Source organism: Rutidosis leptorrhynchoides, chromosome 7 (assembly GCF_046630445.1).
Source record: "Rutidosis leptorrhynchoides isolate AG116_Rl617_1_P2 chromosome 7, CSIRO_AGI_Rlap_v1, whole genome shotgun sequence".
NCBI classification, from domain to species: Eukaryota; Viridiplantae; Streptophyta; class Magnoliopsida; order Asterales; family Asteraceae; genus Rutidosis; species Rutidosis leptorrhynchoides.
The window spans coordinates 377,933,024-377,953,271 of NC_092339.1; the positions used below are offsets into that span (position 1 = coordinate 377,933,024).

General features: G+C 33.0%; 1 protein-coding gene across 1 annotated transcript; it reads left to right on the forward strand.

Moving 5' to 3' along the window:
• Positions 1–17,271: 17,271 nt before the first annotated feature.
• LOC139858096 (protein DETOXIFICATION 56-like) lies at positions 17,272–18,937 on the forward strand. The gene has a single exon (XM_071846950.1). The coding sequence runs from the start codon at positions 17,370–17,372 to the stop codon at positions 18,807–18,809; it is 1,440 nt and encodes a 479-aa protein (XP_071703051.1). The 5' UTR covers positions 17,272–17,369; the 3' UTR covers positions 18,810–18,937.
• Positions 18,938–20,248: the final 1,311 nt, after the last annotated feature.

The window sequence follows — 20,248 nt, forward strand, 5'->3', positions numbered from 1 at the left end:
CGTTTTTTATCATATGCGCTGCGCTTTTCATCATATGCGCTTTTCATCATATGCGCTTTTAATCATATGCGCTGCGCTTTTCATCATATGCGCTTTTTATCATATGCGCTTTTAATCATATGCGCTGCGCTTTTCATCATATGCGCTTCTTATCATATGCGCTTTTAATCATATGCGTTGTGCTTTTCATCATACGCACTTTTCATCATATGCGCTTTTTATCATATGCGCTTTTAATCATATGCGTTTTTCAGTGCTACATAGGTATTTCTCATTTCCGGTTATCATTGACTGATAATCATATCCATTATGATATATATATCAGAGAAACTTAACAAATTTCTCTTTGATTTGGAAGAAAACAAAGCATTGTTTATCAGAAAATTCGTACCATTTGGTAATATGAATTTTTGCCTTGTCTGTTCCTTATATCAAGTTTGCAAGACCAGAAAGAGTATTTATAATTCCTTCATTTGATTTAAATCAATGAAATATTTCTTAGATTTGATCATAGTGTGTATGTTACCACTATCTGCAATACATAGGTCTTTACCATTTAATTGATGTTGTATTTCAGCAGGATTCATACTAAAACTTCAAATAAGATAAGCAAATAATGAGTTATATTTCAGCAAGATAATCAGATTATATTACCTGCAAACAAGTTACAATCAGAAGTACATAAAAAATAACACTTAATAAACATATGCGTTATGGTCTAAAACCATTTATTTATGAGTGATACATAACAAGCTAGGCATCTTAGAAAATTCAAACCATTCAAGTCTCAAGGTAGCTCAGGATTTATTTAATCAACATTTTTCAACAGATCCACTCTCGTTTTCTTTTCTTTTGGGACTTATTTGTAGAGATAAACAAGATGTTCATGTATTCATGAAATACTAGACTGATGATCCACGTTACCAGATCATTAATAAGAATCTCCGAGATTCTTATAAGAGCGTCTACTAACATCTTCAATTTTATTCTTTCATGGATCACCGTTATTTCTTGATAATTAATATCGTGTCTATCTTTGAGTATTTTCCATAATACACTTGGATCTTCGATCATAAAATATGTAGATTATAAGGACTCGTCAATATGTTTGCTAAGAAAAATACTTGCTATTGCTTTCTCTTGTTCGGAACAATTGTTATTTTCATTCAGGGTTTCTAAAATACCGATTGATTCGAGATGTTTTTCTACATTCATAACCCATGTTAAGTAGTTGTTCCCACTTGATTCTAAAGAAGCAAATTTAAGCCTTTTCAAATTCGACATTTTCTATTATCAAAAAGATGAACAACATAAATCATAATCAACTTATATTCATAGACAAATAATAAAATGAAATTAGAATCATTTTAAATTCATAAGTAGCAAACAACAGAATAATGGCATGATTACAAATGATAAAATCACAAGAGCAGGATAGAATATAGGTTCACCCGGTGGTATATTAGCAACAATGATGATAGTTAGTATGACCAATACAATAGGAAAAATCATCCTTATGTGAATCATCTTTACAAAAAAACTTTTTAAGAGTGGTAATCCGAGAAAATGAAGATTGATTTGTGAAAATGTGAAAACGGAGATGTTTATTTTATATTTGAAAAATATAGTCGTTGTAACGTCGTCAGTTGACGTTAACAACCGTTATGTATATATGACCGTTGTAACGTCGTTAGATGACGTTAACGACTGTTATGTACTCGTTGTATTAATCATAATTTTAATAAAAGAATTTTATTAGTACAAATACGATTACTATAAATACATTTAGTATAATACGTTTAGTATAAATACGAAAATTAAGAGAATAAACATATTATGCATAAATAATAAATTTTAAGAATAAACATTAGTATGCATGAAATAAATAATGATTAATTGCATAAGTAATCATAAATGTTAGATAACATAAATATAAATGTTAGTAAAGTTAATAAGAGTTAGATTACAGAAATATAATTCAGGCGGTATAACCGACCATATATAAATTAAATAACATAATTATAAATGTTAGTGAAGTTAAAAAAAAAGTTAGATTACATAAATATAATTCAGGCGGTATAACCGACCATATATAACTTAAATAACATAAATATAAATGTTAGTGAAGTTAATAAAAGTTAGATTACAGAAATATAATTCAGGTGGTATAACCGACCATATATAACTTAAATAACATAAATATAAATGTTAGTGATGTTAATAAAAGTTAGATTACAGAAATATAATTTTACTTATGATGATAATAATATTTACCTTACTAATAAATAATAGAAGATATCTTTAAAGAATTTCTTACCTTGATTAGTGACTTGTGCTTGCTTAGATAAACCTTGATTATACGGAGCACTTCGTGCTGATAACGTGTTATAATTCAGTAGGCTTATAACTACCTTTAGTGGTTTAATTTATGTTATAATTCAGTAGGCTTATAACTACCTTTAGTGGTTTGATTCTTGATTAAGAATACTAATAATGAAGTGTAAGAACAAACATGATAATGGAGAGAAAGAAAGAAACACTTTGTAAGTGTGAGAAATGGTGCAAGTGTTTTAGCTTGCAATACATGGCTATTTATATAAAAACAAAGCTACCCAATATTGACTAAGTATTGGTACAAAATTGACTATCCACATATAAATAATATTGTTATTATTATAACACCAACTAATTGTAGTATAACATAATGACAAGTATTTGTGAATAAACAATTATAATGGTCATTTTCAGTAATTTTTTGTTGGTGCATGTAATCCCTAGTTGTAGTGGAACTATCGTTTAAGAAATTTTGGTCATGTAATAACGTTGCTTTGTGACTATTGATTATATACGTGTGTGGGTGTGCTTTATTAGTTATTCAAATCAATATGTTAAGCTGCAGACACAGTCGACCTTGTGTGTCCACACACACGACCGACTGTGCGACACAGTCGACCGACTGTGTGACACACTCGACCGAGTGTGTCTGGGCTTCACTCTATATATACGGGATTAAACCTCCTTTGTGAGGATACACATCCCCTACAACCCTAATCGTCTGGTTTTCGTTCCTTTAGATCCCAATACCAAATACCACCGAATTATCACGTTTAGGCATCGATCTAATCTAGTTTCAACCCTAGGTTTGACCCAATTGATCCCGACACGACCCAATTCATGGTTTAACTCGATTCTAGTGAATTCCGCCTCTAGAACCGATCACAAGCGACCTAGGATCCATCAAATCGACGTCTACATTTTTCTATTGATAGTTTTTAATATTAAATTTTTTCTCGATGATGACTCTGGAAAACCTGCGAAGCTATTAGTCGCTCTAGGACTAGTTTGTTCGTAAAACAGATCGAATACTCAGATTACCCAAAAAATAATTAACGTTTAAAGGCGCTTTTTATGTCTTGTACAATGCCTTTATAATTAATGAGACGCCCACGGTTGATGATACGATGTTCCTAGAAGATGTTTCAGATTCAAGTTTCATTTGTAACACATTGTGAGGTAATAAGAAAAGGGGAAAGAAAAGACTATGTTATTACTAGCCCACGTCCATTTAGGTAAAAAGGTTAAAATCAAAGTATTCACAAAGTATTTTATTACACCCAATTTTGTATAGTGAAAACTATTTCATACATTGTTAGTTTAGAGTTGTGTAGATAACTAAAAGGATTTCAAAGCATTGTCATTTTAGAGACGTACGAACTAGCAACTTGATGATTAGAATTTCTTTTATATCTAAAAATACTCAAAAAGTTGAGCACTTTTAGCAAGGATGGCATGCAAATAACGTAAAATCCTTTAATGTGCAACTTTACCTAAAATTTACATAAAAATGACTCTCGTATTGCCATCCAGTTTCGTTACTAATTTTCTATAAGGTTTGTAAGATATTTGGAAGAAAACAAAATGGCTGTACGAAAGAAGTGTATTACAGTTTGTGTTTCAAGATGTATATTCTAATTTTATTTTATTTAGATTTAAAATTTAAAATATAAAAGATTAATTGTCGACTCAAAAAAAAAGAATATAGATAGCATGTACCTTTAGCCTTTTGTAATCCCATCCAACTGAAACAACTTTTTAATTTCATAGTTTTTATGCATTGAAATGCAACAAATTACATGTAAATGTTAATTAATGCTCATATTATTAACAAACATATGTTTATTACCTCAAATTACATGTTAAATTGTTAATTATATGAATTGTTCATATGTTATACAAACAAATATGCACTTGTGAACGAAAAACTATATATTTGATCATATAGGCAAAATATAAGTTTTTTCGGTTTATTTTATGTCCATTCTTATTCATCATCGACATTTATGGGTGATTCAATATACCCACATGTGAAAATCTTTTTGAATTAAAAGTTCTCGCAGTTCTCGCCTTTTTTGTAATTCCCGTTTGAACTTTTGACTATATATATATATATATATATATATATATATATATATATATATATATATATATATATATATATATATATAGTGGTAGGATCAAGAGAGAAGTAACCATTCGGGGGGAAGCAAAAACTTTTTTTTTTCGTTTTTTGAAAAAACTTTGTTCACGAACATTATAGATGGGATGAAAATATGAACATTTAGTAGAGACACTTTGTGATAAATGTTTTTATTTTGGCGGGAAAACGCTCGAAGAAGTAATATATAACAATTATCGTGTTTTTCGAGCGTATTTTGAGGTTTTAGCTATTGGGGTTTAGATATTAGGGGTTTAGATATTAGGGTTTATAGGGTTTAGATATTAGGGTTTAGAAATTTAGGGTTTAGGGTTTAGATTTAGGATTTAGATTGAGTTTTTAACACGAACGGTTTAGAGTTTAGGGTTTAGGGTTTAGGGTTTGGTGTTTTGAGTTTATGGAATAAACCAAAAACACCAAACCCTAAACCCTAAACCCTAAACTCTAAATCGGGCTAAATTTTACTTCACAAAACATGAAAAAAAAACCTTCATATTCTTCACGAACAATATTATCTTGAATGTTATTTTTGTCGATCGTTTTCCCGCCTAAATAATAACATTCATCACGAAGTGTCTCTTCTAAATGTTCATATTTTCGTGTGATCTTGATGCCGGGAAAAAAAAATTTCAAAAAAAACGAAAAAAAATAAAAAATTTGCTTCCCCCCGCTTCCCCCCGATTGGTTACTTCCCCATTGATCCTGCCCCTATATATATATATATATATATATATATATATATATATATATATATATATATATATATATATATATATATATATATATATATATATATATATATATATATATATATAACTGCGGAATTTTATTCATAAGGACTAGTAAAAAGCTCGTTAGAGCACACGGTATCCAAGTTAAATTCTCACCGTCCCATCCAGAGGCGAATTTAGCCTTTGGCCCGAGGGGTTACGAGACACCACTAGATTGAAAATTTTGTGTAGAAAATACACGTTAACATGTATAGGACACCACTAAATTTAACTACAGCACCCGTATATTTTTAGAAATTTATAGTTTTTTTCCTTTAAGTTGTATAAGATACCACTAAATTTAACTAGTATGACTCCATATATATTTCGAATTTTGTAATTTTTTGAAGGTAAACAAAAATTAAAATAACAATAAAATATAATTAGTATTGTAAAGTATATAATTGGTATTGAAAAGAAGTCAAGACCCCACTTAGTTTCAATCCTAGAATGGTATCCTCCAATTTCATGACCGATGCCGGCAACTTGAACACCAGCACACCGTCAGTTTATATCGATATCAGCTTCGGTTCATCGCCGTCAGAGAAACGACGGTGTGAAATTTGATTTATATATATATATATATATATATATATATATATATATATATATATATATATATATATATATATATATATATATTATTCTATTTTCTTATTGGTCCACCTTATTTTTTCTCTCACCAAGACTTTGAACCAAGGACAATATAAGACACCCCACTTTAATCAAATTTCAAGGTTCATTTTCAACCTTAAAATGAACACCGAAAAATAGACACAGACACCTAGTGCTCTTAGGAGCAAGCTTGCTTCTGGAATGCAACAAAGAAAAAGATGAGAGTCTAATAGCATCGGATAGAATATTTAATCTAATAATAGAAGACCTTAATAGAAATTTGTTTCGGTGTCCCCATATCTACCAAAGAGTAGTCGCCACAATGCAATATAGTCGATGCAAAAAGATCTGATTATCTTGAAAAGTGTCTAGCCACGTGAAAATGTCTTCCATCGTAAGGAAAGGGGTCGGTCGATGCCACACTCCATTCCCTGACCTGCGACCATATTCTCGAAACCGTGTCAAAGAAAGAAAAGTTTGATCGCGTGCGTCTACACCAACACTGCATGTTAGACAAATAATAGTGTTGACACCAATGCCACACAGAATAATATTTAGCCGATTAGGAATGCGATCCAACAATAGTCTCAAATAAAAATGTTGAATTTAACCAACATGATATTGCACCATCGAGTACTAATGGGAAAGGACAACCAAAGCAAATCGTTTAAGTGCATTATGGTTCTTTTGACCGTGTACACAATGGCGGAGCCAATAAGGGTGCTTTGGGGTGCTGAGCATCTCCTATTGAGCCCATATACTTCTAGTCAATTACTATTTCTCTAATGCTAATTGTTTTGAGCATCCCCTATTGAGGGGCGGATCTTGCTAGATTTTGAGCAGTAGTATGTAATATATTGATTTTTGATGAGATTATACTTTGAGGTGAGGTGAGTTGTATTGAAAAAGAAATACAGAGATGAGTAAAGGAAGAAGAGAGAATAGAAGATGAGGAAGAAGAAAGAGATAAGTATTTTTTTATATTTTATTTTTAATTAAAAAAGATAAATATGTAAAAGTTTTATTAGTGTCAGATGCTGTCTTTTCATATAATTGTCTTTTTCTATTTCCTATTTTATTTACGCTAATATCTATATTTATCTTTTAGTCAATTTTTTAGATTGATACTAATATTAATATTTAAAATTTATTTATTTTTCCAAGCTTTCAAAAAATAAATAAGAAAAAAAATATTTTTACCCCTCTAATAATTCTTTCAAAAGTTCAATTATAGTATTTTTTATATTTATTACCCGTACTATTTATATTTATTTTTTATTTTTGTATTCAAGTAATACAATAATCATAAGTTTAATTAATAATTCCATATCTTTTTTCAAGCCCAAAGTTAATTTAATATATTTTGTCACAACTTTCTCAACCATTAAAATTTTGAATGAAACAAAATATAATTTACCTTCCAAGAAAAATAGATGTGTCCGACTTCATTTGCGCAAAGTTCAATTTAAATTTTTTTTTTTACTATTTCGTAATATCCATTTATTGCGTAAGCCACCCCTATGTTAAAATCCTGGCTTCGCCATTGCGTGTACAGACCCCTTTTTCCCATACCTATGCATCAGGTTCGTCAGAAAGTGTGAGTTGAGATAACAAATGTTCAAGACCCGAAAGATGGCATGATGTCGAAGGAAACCTAACCCAAGACCAAAGAGAATCTACTCCATTAAACCTATCTCTGATGTTGCAAGTCGGTAACGAATCAAGATGATACAATTTATTAACAGTCGAAGCTAATGATGAAGAAACAATCCACACATCGTTCCAAAAGCTAGTGTCACTGATATTACCAATTTTTACCATTGGATTTGAGTAAGGCAATAGTCCTGAAAATTACACTCCAAATGCCGCGTGTAGCGCAATCTCTATCATTGAATTCCAAACCATCTTCGTGAATAAATTTTAATAAGCGGAATCAAATTTTGTTTGTAGAATTAAAAGCACACCAATACGGCTAAGAAAGAAGCACGAGGTTGAATGAATCTAGGCTCCCCTTTCCTAGCCCACCTTTAGCATGTAAGGCAAGAATGTTATCACATTTCAATGAATAAAGTTTTTTTTGTTCTCCTCACTACCCTAAAAGTAATTACCACACATCATTTCTAGGGAATTAATAATAGTCTTAGACTCTTAAGGGTACGATATAAAGAGAAGAAATAAATATCCATGCCAATGGATATAAACGTCGAATTCCAATTACACGTCTTTGCCTTGAATTTTTCAATTAGACGTCTTTGCCCTGATACACATCCTTTTGAAGTAGCAGATTGTAAAACAAGATCACGATCGACCCCAACGCCAAAAAGATTAGATTTTGAGAGGTTAGTCATTAAGCTTGATTCATCAAAAAAATCTATCTAAAACATGAATATTATGACCGAAATCATTGGCATTACATTCTGTAATAGTACCTAACATCGTCCGCAAACAGAAAATTGGAGATGTTAAGTTACCTAATAGAGGCACCTTTTATAAGGCTAGAAGATACTGCCTCGTTAATGGCACGATGAAGACCCTCCATAACCAAAATAAACTGGTAGGGTGAAAGTGGGTCACCTTGTCTAAGTCCACATTTGAGAGTAGGGCTGAGCAAAAAATTGAATTAACCGAATCGTAACCGTATTAACCGATAAAACCGAACCATATTAACCGAACTGAAGATTTAACCGCGGATATGGTTAACACTTATGAGTTAACCGAATTTTGTGGGGGCGGTTATGGAAATAAAGGATACCCGCACCATTTTAACCGAACCGCCCCATTATCATTAAATAAATAATTACATTTCATTAATTTAAACTTTATATACGTGATTATAGCATTGATCAAATCTCCAACAGAATGTGAGAAAATATATTACATGCATACATATAATATGTTCTAATTTTAGTTTGATTTCCTCTTGAATTTTTCCTTACGTACATTGTTAACAAAGGATTTGAATTCCAGATTTAGTTTGACTGATTGCTTATACAAAAGTTAATAGCTAATCATTGTGAGTCTCACAAATTGTAAGTTGTAACCACATTCGATAACAGTAGCATCTACAATTTTCGGAATATCGGTTGCGTTAAGGTCAGTAACGATAATCTAGAACTATTCATGTTAATTTTTTTGATAGATTATATGAATGCTCACTTGTAAATTAGTTGAGTTTTGTGTATAAATTACTAGCTACTATATGTAATTAGTCACTGCTTGATCGTCTATTTTTCATATAATATGATATCTTAATATATTAACCTATTAAGTATTCATGATTTAGTATGCACGATCTTTTTTATTCGAAGTGTATGTTTAATTGAGTATATTGTATGCACATGCTTTGTACATCATTGTTCATTCCAATTGTATGATTTTTGTGATATAGTTGTTCCACATAATTTTTTTTAACTGTGTTTGTGTTTGCCATGTAACATCTATGTACATATTTTACAACTTCTATTTGTACCAAATCACTGATCCCACTAATGTGATTGATAATAAGGATTGTATGTTCAAACTAATTATTTTAACTCTAAAGAAAATTGAAATATCATAAGTAAGCATTAGTTTGGCTTGATTTATTGTTTTAATAATTTGGTGAGATGAAACTCATACTTTACTACCATTCACAAAATGAATCATAAGTCCGACTTAATTATTTGTATTTCTATTATTAGCCGGTAAATGGTTAACCAAATTAACCGTTTTATATATACTTATTAACCAATTTAACCGAATTAACCAAACCGTTATTAACCGAACCGAATGGTTAAGATTTTCTGTTAACCGAATTATTGGTTATGGGGTGAGTTTCGCTTCTAACCGCCCCCAACCGCCCCATGCTCAGCCCTATTTGAGAGAGAACCCGGCAGTGGGACTCCCATTAACCAATACAGAAGATCTTATGGTTGATTTACAAGATCGAATCATAACTCGATATTTATCACCGAAACCAAGATGAGAAAGAACAAAATCCAAGTAATTTCGATTAGCCGATTCAAATGCATTTTCAAAGTCAACTTTTTTATAAGAATTTTCTTCTTTCGCTTTTTGAATCAGTCGATATGCTCACTTGACGTGAGAGCGGCATCCGCGATTTGCCTATGTCGAACAAAGGCAGTCAGTTCTCACTGAGTCAATGACTTGAAAAAGTCTATTAGCTAAGACTTTAGCAACAATTGTTTATGAAGGGCTAATTAAGGATATAGGCCGATGATATCGCCCATTTTATACATGTTTAGAAAATCAATTATAAGGCGATATTATTCTCATTTAAGCGATTTGTGTCCTATTCTAATGAACAATTGATATTTTATGTGCTTGGAGTAGTTGGTGCAATTTTGTAGGCAAAGTGATGAAAAAGATATGAAAAGGGGTTAAAATGACAAAAGGCCGAAAGTTAGATGATTTACGGATGAGGAATGAAGAAAAGTTAAAGACAATGAAAACAGCCCCCATCAGTTCATATAACCGTCATCTATCATGTTCATTAAAATTCCAGAAATCCAGATCTGCAAGAAACAACCGCCGACTATCAAGCAAAACATCCCCCGACTATCCATAGAGCGGTCAACTATCATCATGAAGGTCTTGAAGATCGAAAAGTCTTGATTTTTAATTCGAGTTGCCAGCTCAGGGAACCACCTCCAGCTTGTCATAGAAGATTCTAGAAGATGGAAAAGAGCAGCCGACTATACTCACCAGCGGCCGGATAATCTGGCAAACAGCCGCCGGCTGTCACCAACAGCCGCTGGCTCGATTAGATTTTGAGTTTTTTTTGAGGGGGGGGGGGGGGGGGGGGGGGAGGGGGGTTTGCTATATAAAAAGAGTTCCAATCTGTAGAGTTTGATATCACTTTTCAATTGAGTTTAATTACGTTTTAGTTAGTTTTTTAGGGTTTTGCTTTTTCAAGTCTTTAAGGATTCTAATATCCTAACGCATTGTTATTCAAATCTTTTGAGGTATTTATTATTACACTTAATGTTTACTTTAATTCTTACTTTATGTTTACTTCAGTATTATTTATGATTCGTTGTTTGATTGTTATTTACAATTGCATGATGAGTTAAACTTGTCAGTATTCACTTGGTATTAACATGAACCCTAGTTAGAATTAATGACTATTTTTGAAATGCTTTTATAACTTGTATGAATTAGATAGAATTCTTAAGTTTAAGTAAAGATCCATTGATTATCAATAAATTGGGATAGACGTGTATACGTAAGTAAAAGATAAGATTAATGAACCTAGTTAATCTGAATACTTAACCGTTACTAGTTTTCTCCGTATGTCAACCTAGGTAGTTATATTTATTATTTAATGCGAACTAGTTGAAGATAAATGATTGACTAGTATACACATATGTCATGGAATCTAGATGAACTTTGCAACAAAATGTATGTCTACATTATATCTGAAGTTGATGATTTAATGAACCTACTTTAGTCAAAAGCTTAAATCATAATTATCAACCTAATCCATGTTAAGATATCAATTTACTAGTTAGCCTGACTTAGTAACTAGATATTTGAACTAAAGTACGAGTAATTTAAACAATAATTATTATCAAAAGATTAATTCAAAGCTATGAGATTGTGAAAGTCCAAGTGAATACCTTTTTATCCTATTAATTATCTGTAATTTACTTATTGCTTTATATATATAAAACTCTCCAATCAAATGTGATACTTAATTACAACAAAACTTAATTGTTGTACTCTCTGTGGGACGAACTTAACTTACCTACTACCTATTACTACTTTGATCAGGATTTTTCCTGTAATATGTGCTAGTAGTTATTTAGTAAATTTTGTTTAATTGATTGAAAAGTCGATCTACGCACATCGGGTGATAATCCTTAATGTTAACGGGATTAGAAATCTAGTTAGACCCTAAAGGAAGACTCACTGTTTCCATAAATTTGCATACAAAGTCGAACACATCATTCTTAACCGTGTCCCATAAATGCTTAAAAAAGAAAAGAGGATAATCATCCGGTCCGAGAGCTTTGTCACTACCACAATTCCACATAGCTTCTTTAATTTCATCAATTGTTTTGGGCTTTCAGTTTAACTCGTTCCTAAACACATTTTGAATTTAAAGAATAAAGTAAGATTTTTCACTTTTTTATGTAAAAACTTACATATCATATACGAGTTTTCTCATAAATATTTGCAAACGTCAATCCATGAACTCGATCTCACAACTTCTTAGTTAGAAGTTGTAGTGGCTCCTTGATATTGCTAAACGACCTTATGTAAGCACGTTAATTTTTGGAAGACTTTCTAGATTCGAAAAAATAAGGACGTCTCGCTTATGGAACGTTTGGTAAAAGATGATAGCTCATCGTTTGAAGTCTGTGAATGGTTTCATGATCCATCAGAAAAAACTTATTAAGAATTTGAGGAAATGAAAAGTTTGCTAAACAGCTTTAATTTCGGTTCGAAAGAAACTGACTAATGGATGTGTTCTTTGCAATCAAATGGCTCATTTCGACTTCAACACTTTCAGGACTAGTTGATGAAAAGCTTCTCTCTTTCTCGGTTGAAAGAAATGAAACAATGCATAACTCAATAATTACGCAGAAAACGTGGATCTTCATATGGCGTTTGATTAAAAAGAGAATCCCGGTTCTAGTGGAACAAGATAAACGTGGTATCGACCTTGATTCATTGTGATACTGTAATATCCGTATTTTTTTTTTTTTTGCCATATTCAATTAAACAAGGATATTAAGTAAATTTCTTACATTAATATAAATAGTCATCTAATTTGCTAATGTGAAAATAATACTCCGTAGTAGCAACATAGCTTTTGGAAAAGATACGTACCCCAACTAATGAATTTAAAATAAGAAATTTGATTATATAAATATATGATATTTATTTAACGATAAATATGGGAGGTAGAATTCGTGTTGTATTTGGTTACAATCTCCGTTGGCCATATGCACCTATAAAATACGTAGCCTACTTTTTTAACCTAAAGATAATAATTTAATTTAATTCATGATAAAGACGAGTAGTCGGCTAACAAGTCTAATTGATATGTTGTTAACTGATTATGATAAATAATAAATTAATCACTTAATAAAAATACGCTGTAATATTATAGATAACAAATGATGGAGAGCCATGTTCTTAAAGTATACTCCGTAATATTATAGCTATAAGAATGGAGAGATGTGTCATTCCATTTGGTTCTTTAATAAGTATATAAGATACATTAACATTACTTTACCAATAATTAAAAGAGAAAAGGATATTGTAAGGATGTTTGGAAAGAAGTCAGTGGGTTAGGTTGTAGATATGCACTAGAGCATTACAGCTCACAATTCATTTAAATTAGTAAAACAAGTTAATGACCTTATATATACTCAACATACTCTTTATCCTTATATAAATAATACTCTCTGGACCATAAACCATGACAAACCACTCTAAACTTATTTAATCTACATATACATATAGACTCCATATATTATAACTCTCACATTATACAAGTACTTATTCTATGCTTCTCTATCAAATGAGGAATTTCACTACGTAGACTTTTGATAGTTTAAGGTACGGATTCTTGTTCTCAAACTAAATTAATATCGTTTTTAATTCCTATGATTCTTTCAGCGTTATTCGATCACAATTTTTTTTTAGTTGTTAATTATATATCTATAAACATAGTTCATGAATTATAACCCCATAAAATTTTATGAATGATAGTTTTCATGTAACTAGGATATAAATATAAAATAATAACTTGATAAAATTAAAGCATACAAATTTTATGCTACTGTCAATGCTTGTAAATATTAATATGAGTATACTTATAAAATTATGACAAATGGGCATTAAGGTCTAGCCACATAAGTGACAACAGTTGATGCAATTAAATTAAATTGCATGTGGCCACTATTATAATTAACTCACTAAATCCTTATAACATGTAGGTTACTAAACAAATTTAAGTATAAAACGATAATACGAACTTAAGTGGATTTATTTAGATAATATGGAAAAGAAATAGAAACAAACACATAAGAATCATATGGTAACACTAATTAAATAACGGATATTACATACTCCCTATTTGAATGCGTTTTGTACTCATACGTGCGTATTCATTAGATTTGCCTCGGTGATCGCTTTCTTTGGTGGTATTTTGTTGTCCTTGAAATTTCATCATTCAACATAAGGTACGGATATTCTAGGTGGTTCTAGGATCGCTTCGGTAAATCTTTCCTCTCAAAATTTTGTTTCGAATTGTAAATAAAAATTATTGGTATGATATGCTTATTTGGAAATTCGTTATATTTGTTAGTCTATATATTGTGTTGTGTTTTCGTCATTTTGGATGTACTAACGAGGTTGCTAATTATGTTTGTTAATTGAGGAAATTATAATATTTTGGCCTTTGAAAATTGTGTCAAAACCATGCCTCGAAACAGCCCCGAAAAATGTCGGAAACATTCCGGTAAAGAACATGTGTGAGTGTGGCGAGTGGTAAGGTGATTCGTATCGAGTGTCCCTCATTCCATGTGGCTCTACATGTCCCTTTAAGTCCCGTTTAAGTTGTTAATTTGTTAAGGGCTAAAATATTATGTAACATGACTCATGACAAAGGTTGGACCGAATGGTTGGGTTGACACTTGATTTTAAAAATAATACGACATACAATATTATAACCATTTTAAGTATTTGGTCAAGCGTAAAATATTTAAGTCATATCATTAATTCTTTTTAAATATCTTTTAAAGTCTATTAATCACTTTAAAGGGTATATGAAAAATTATAATTTATAAATCAGTTAAAACATTTTCTTAAAATGTGCCTAAGAGTAACCTATTCATGGAGGTCCCATGAGCGCGTTATTGTGACACTGGTAACGTGGCATCGACTGTAGCGGTGTATTTTGTTATATCTACGGCGTCTCCTTTTGATTGCCCGGTGGTGGTACGAGCTCATTGTTATTATATATTTGTGATAGGAGGCGTATGGATCGATCCTAGGATTTTGTTTTGACGGTGTACGTTCATCGTAGTGTCATACGAAACGTCATCGATATGAATGATTAGTGGAGTTGCTACCCTATGATTTCCTTTTGATACTTGGTTACTATTTGTGTGACTCTTAATGCATTATTTTATGAAATTTGCATCATGATATATGGTATTGTGGATCTATACATATTCGCACTTTGTTTTGCAACTAAGTTATTTTGAAAATAAGTTCATTTTGAAATTAAATTTTTGCATGCCATACTGTACTCTGTCATTTGTTATATCCGTTCACTGGGCTTTGGCTCAGTCGTATTCTTTGTTTTCCTTCTTATACGACAGGTAATCAAGGGGGTGTTGAGAACGAGGGAAGAGTGTAGAGTGGAGTGAACTTCGGATCAAAACGTGTAAGTTGGCAGGGACACGCTAACCCTGTGTGCCGTAGCACCCACCAATCCCACCCCGAAAGAGACCTGTGCCGGCAAAGTACCTCCTCCCAGGTACCACAGTGACGGCAAGACGATTTTTACCCCAGCTAGCTAGACCCCCGAAACACTTCACAAATTTCCCCCCGGAGGGAGAAATAATTCCATGCGGGGCGCCCAGACTGAGAATCGAACTTGCGCCTTTCTTCGGATCAAAGCTTCCCCCACTGTGGGCCCAGGGATCAAAGACATCGGGTACCACTGAGCTATAAGCTCGTTGGTGAGTGGAGTGAACTTAGCACCTTGCCTTAGAGATTTCCATCAAGATTTAGTAGTTTATTTTGGTTTAGTAGTACTTTGAATAAGTTTGTCAACTTTGGTGTTTTGATTATGGTTTGAATTCGAATAAGAATAACGCTCATTTACCTTTTTAGTTACCTTTATCTATATGTTTTGAAATTCGTAAGATTAGGGTCTTTACAGATGCCCTGTTTGTGACCAAGACATAGAAAATGTTGAACACATAATTCTAAACTGTGCATTTGCGAAAGACTTATGGGACAGGGTGTTTCGTTAGTGGAATTGTCGAATGCCACAACCTTTGTGTTTAGAAAACAGATTCCGAGCTATTTTGGACCCTTCAAATCCGGGTTGAACATCAGAATTATGGCAATGTATTGAATGGACTTGTGGTTATGTCATTTGGCAAAATCGAAATCATCTTGTTTTTTCTTAACAAAAAAGGAAACGACCCGATGGCACTAGACGAAATTCAAACCAAAGCTTTCGAATGGATATTACGACGGTCGAAGAAGTCCAAGCCTGATTGGTCCAAGTGGCTCATAAACCCTTCAGCGACGGACGACCATGGATAGCTCTTCTAGTATATTATATCCATGCTAATCCATATACTAGTTTTCGTTTTAGTCTTTTTCTCGTTTCCTCTGTACATATACATTCATTAGCATGAGCTTGTTGGAGCTAATCGGTTAGGGTGTCCCACATAGGAAGTAGTAAAAAAAATATGTATGCATATAAGGCATTTGGGAACCTCTCTCTATCACCAATTGGTTTTAGAGAAAGAGGGACTCAGGAGCTTATATGCATGACATGTTGGTGGACCTAAATCGATCCTACAAATGGTATCATAGCGGGTGACACGGGTGTAATCATTGTGGCAGCGGCGGTTCGTATCGGGGTGGCTGTAGACGAGACTAGGGGAAGAGGTTAGGTGTCCGGGAAAAAGTCGAGATGTAAATGAACAGGTCCGGGATAGAAAGCCACGTTATATGGTACGAGTGCATGAGCAAAACCGATTAAGGGGGTGATTGTTGGAGCTAATCTGTTAGGGTGTCCCACATAGGAAGTAGTAAGAAAAATATGTATGCATATAAGGCACTTTGGAATCTCTCTCTATCACCAATTGATTTTAGAGAAAAGAGGGATGCATGAACTTATATGCATGACATGTTGGTGGACCTAAATCGATCCTACAAGTTTGCATGCTTCTCTGTACCTTATTTTAGTTTAATAAAAAATATTATTGCTTGCTTTAAAAAAAAAAGCACGTTAATACTTTGAGCTAAACATGAACGGAAATAATGATTTACACTTTTAAATTGACAGGTACATTTTAGTTTAATAAAAAATATTATTGCTTGCTTTAAAAAAAAAAGCACGTTAATACTTTGAGCTAAACATGAACGGAAATAATGATTTACACTTTTAAATTGACACTATATTTGCCTACCACAAGAAGTAAAACATCACAGATATAACGATTATATTGGGGTTAGAGTATGTCACATGTTCCGTATATTCTTATTACTCCTTTTCGGCCTTTTCAAATTTACACAAAAATAAAGTCAGAAAAAGATGAGCTTATAAGACAATGGAACCTAAGCCATTTTCAACAAACTTTGGAAGTTTATTGACAACAAGAAACTCATGCACCCGAATGCAGTTGTCACTCTCTCTATATAAATTTATTTGCTACCTTTCGTCAACAAATAAAAAACAAAATAAGTATAAGACATTTATTTAAGGCAGCAAATAATCTTTTACAAAAATGGAAGAAGAAATCCCCTCGAGGCAACATAAAGGGTTCTTCGAAATGGCGATTTCGGAGCTGAAAACGCAACAAGCGATTGTGTTACCATTGGTTGCGATGAACTTAACATGGTTTGCAAAAATAGCCATCACAACGTCGTTTCTTGGTCGCCTTGGTGAGTTGGAGTTAGCTAGTGGGACCCTCGGGTTCATGTTTGCAAACGTGACCGGTTTCTCGGTCTTGAATGGTTTATGTGGTGCAATGGAGCCCATTTGTGGTCAAGCTTATGGAGCCAAAAACTTTAAGCTACTTCACAAAACACTTGTTATGATGGTTTCTTTGCTTCTATTAACATCACTTATTTCTTGCTTTTTGTGGCTAAATGTTGATAAAATCTTGATTCATTTTGGCCAACAAGAAGATATTTCAATTGAAGCAAAGAAGTATTTGTTTTATCTTCTTCCTGATTTGATCATCACTTCATTCTTGTGTCCTCTTAAATCTTATTTAAGTTCACAAGGTATAACGGTTCCAATCATGTTCACCTCGGCTCTAGCCGTGGTTCTACATGTACCGGTTAACATCTTCCTTTCGAAAACTCGAGGTTTCGAAGGGGTTTCAATGGCCATTTGGATCACTGATCTTGTGGTGGTTGTTCTACTAATGGTCTACGTGGCGGTGGTGGAATTCAAAAAGGGCGGGACATGGAAACAAGGTGGTTGGAGTGAACACAAGTTTAAAGATTGGGTTCGATTATTGAAACTTTGTGGGCCGTGTTGCCTTACAACGTGCCTCGAATGGTGGTGCTACGAGATCTTGGTGTTACTAACCGGAAAGCTTCCAAATGCTAAACAAGCGGTTAGCATAATCGCGATTGTGCTTAACTTTGACTACTTGCTTTTCGCGGTGATGCTTTCATTAGCCACGTGTGCGTCCATTCGTGTTTCGAATGAGCTCGGTGCGAATCAAGCAGGACCCGCTTACAGGTCGGCGTACATTTCGTTAGGGTTGGGTTCGGTTATGGGTTTAGTTGGTGGTTCGGTCATGGTATTAGCTAGAGGCAAATGGGGTGGTCTTTTTAGCCATGATAAAGGCGTTTTGAAAGGGGCGAGTAACGCAATGTTGTGGATGGGTTTGTTAGAGGTCGTGAACTTTCCGTTGGCGGTTTGTGGCGGTATCGTGAGGGGGACCGCCAGGCCTTGGTTGGGGACGTACGCAAACATCAGTGGATTCTATGCATTAGCATTGCCTTTGGGTGTGATTTTAGCATTTAAGGTTCATATGGGACTACATGGACTCTTGATAGGGTTCATAGTTGGAGTCTTAGGTTGTTTAAGTTTGTTGTTAATATTGATTTCGAAGATTAACTGGTCCGAAGAAGCCGATAAAGCACAAAGACTTGCTGCTGATTCGACGGTCAAAGACGAAAAGGTTGCCAAAAACATTGAGCAAATGTGACAATATTCAGCAAGATTTTGTATGTAAAGATTGAAGTCTTTAGTATTTTAAGTGAAGCCTTAATCAGTAGCTTTTGTCACCCAAAACTAAACCGAATCGAATCAGACTGAAAATAATAATAAAAGAGATTTGGAACAATATTTCTCTTGCTATTGGCTATTGCTAATTTAGAGATTAATCAAGATAACACTCAAGGCAACACATGATTGGGCACTATAATTAGGATGGCATTAAAATTAAAATTATAATATACTAACTAGAGATTAATCAAGATAACACTCAAGGCAACACATGATTGTGCACTATAATTAGGATAGCATTAACAAATGATAAAGCATGATAAACATTAGATAAGCATAAAGTTGGGTCTACAAAGATCATTACTCTAACGACAAGCAATGGCAATTATGTGGGTGAGAATGGCTACACTTATTTAAAGTAGAATAATAATACGGTGATTCCACTACAACATAGCCTTTTAGTGATAGCTTTTAAAAGGAACTCCATCATGACAAACGTACATAGAAATAATTCAAATTTAGTTTTTAGAAGACTTCCATCCGATAATTTATCTTAGCACGTAACACTTCTTAAGAAAGACTGAATGCTATTATTTGATATAAACAGTTGATTTTTTAGAAAGACTGAACGCTATTATTCGATATAAACAGTTGATTTTTTATCTCCGCGCGACAACAGTTAAGAAATACTGGACGCTATCATTTGATCTAAACAACTGACTTTCTTAGCTCAACACATCAACTGATCAACACTTCTTCAAAAATATTGAACGCTATCATTTGATCTAAACAAGTATTTTTTAGCTCAACACGTAAACACTTCAATACTTCTTCAAAATATTGAACACTAACATTCGATAAACAACTGACTTTTTCAAGAAACCACAATTTATTTAAACTTTCCTATTTTCAACCAACACAAATACAATGTCTCTATACTTGCCCACTAACCCGCCGTCTTTCTCCTTCTTCCCCAAGAAAAGCAATAGACTTTTGCTTGAAAACAGAGGAAGACAATGGTGTACCATCGATCTCGTTCAAATCGCAAAAAAAAAGTCTTGCGACCAGTTTTAAAAGCCAAATTTTTTGGCAAACATGTTACTTTCTTGACCCAAAAGCTTAATGTTTTGGTTACCTTTATATCAGATACTTGAATAATGCAGTGATATTTTGTCCTACAGTACATTTTTGTCCTATATGCTTAATGCAGTATTGCTTTTTATACCTTTTTGCACTTATTATTAGAAACTTAAGTCTAACTCAAGTGTGTCGCTAAATTGATATTATAATCAATAGATTTTGTCAAAGTTAGTAGGTTAGAGTTCAAGGTTAACTCACGTGTGTGCCTGAAAAATGATCGGGTGGGTGGGTTATTCCTCCGTCACTTATTCCAAACACTTTGTCTTTCAAAAAATCTGA

Excerpts from the sequence above, each read along its gene's own strand:
- LOC139858096 (XM_071846950.1), top strand. The coding sequence starts at position 17,370 with ATGGAAGAAGAAATCCCCTCGAGGCAACATAAAGGGTTCTTCGAAATG.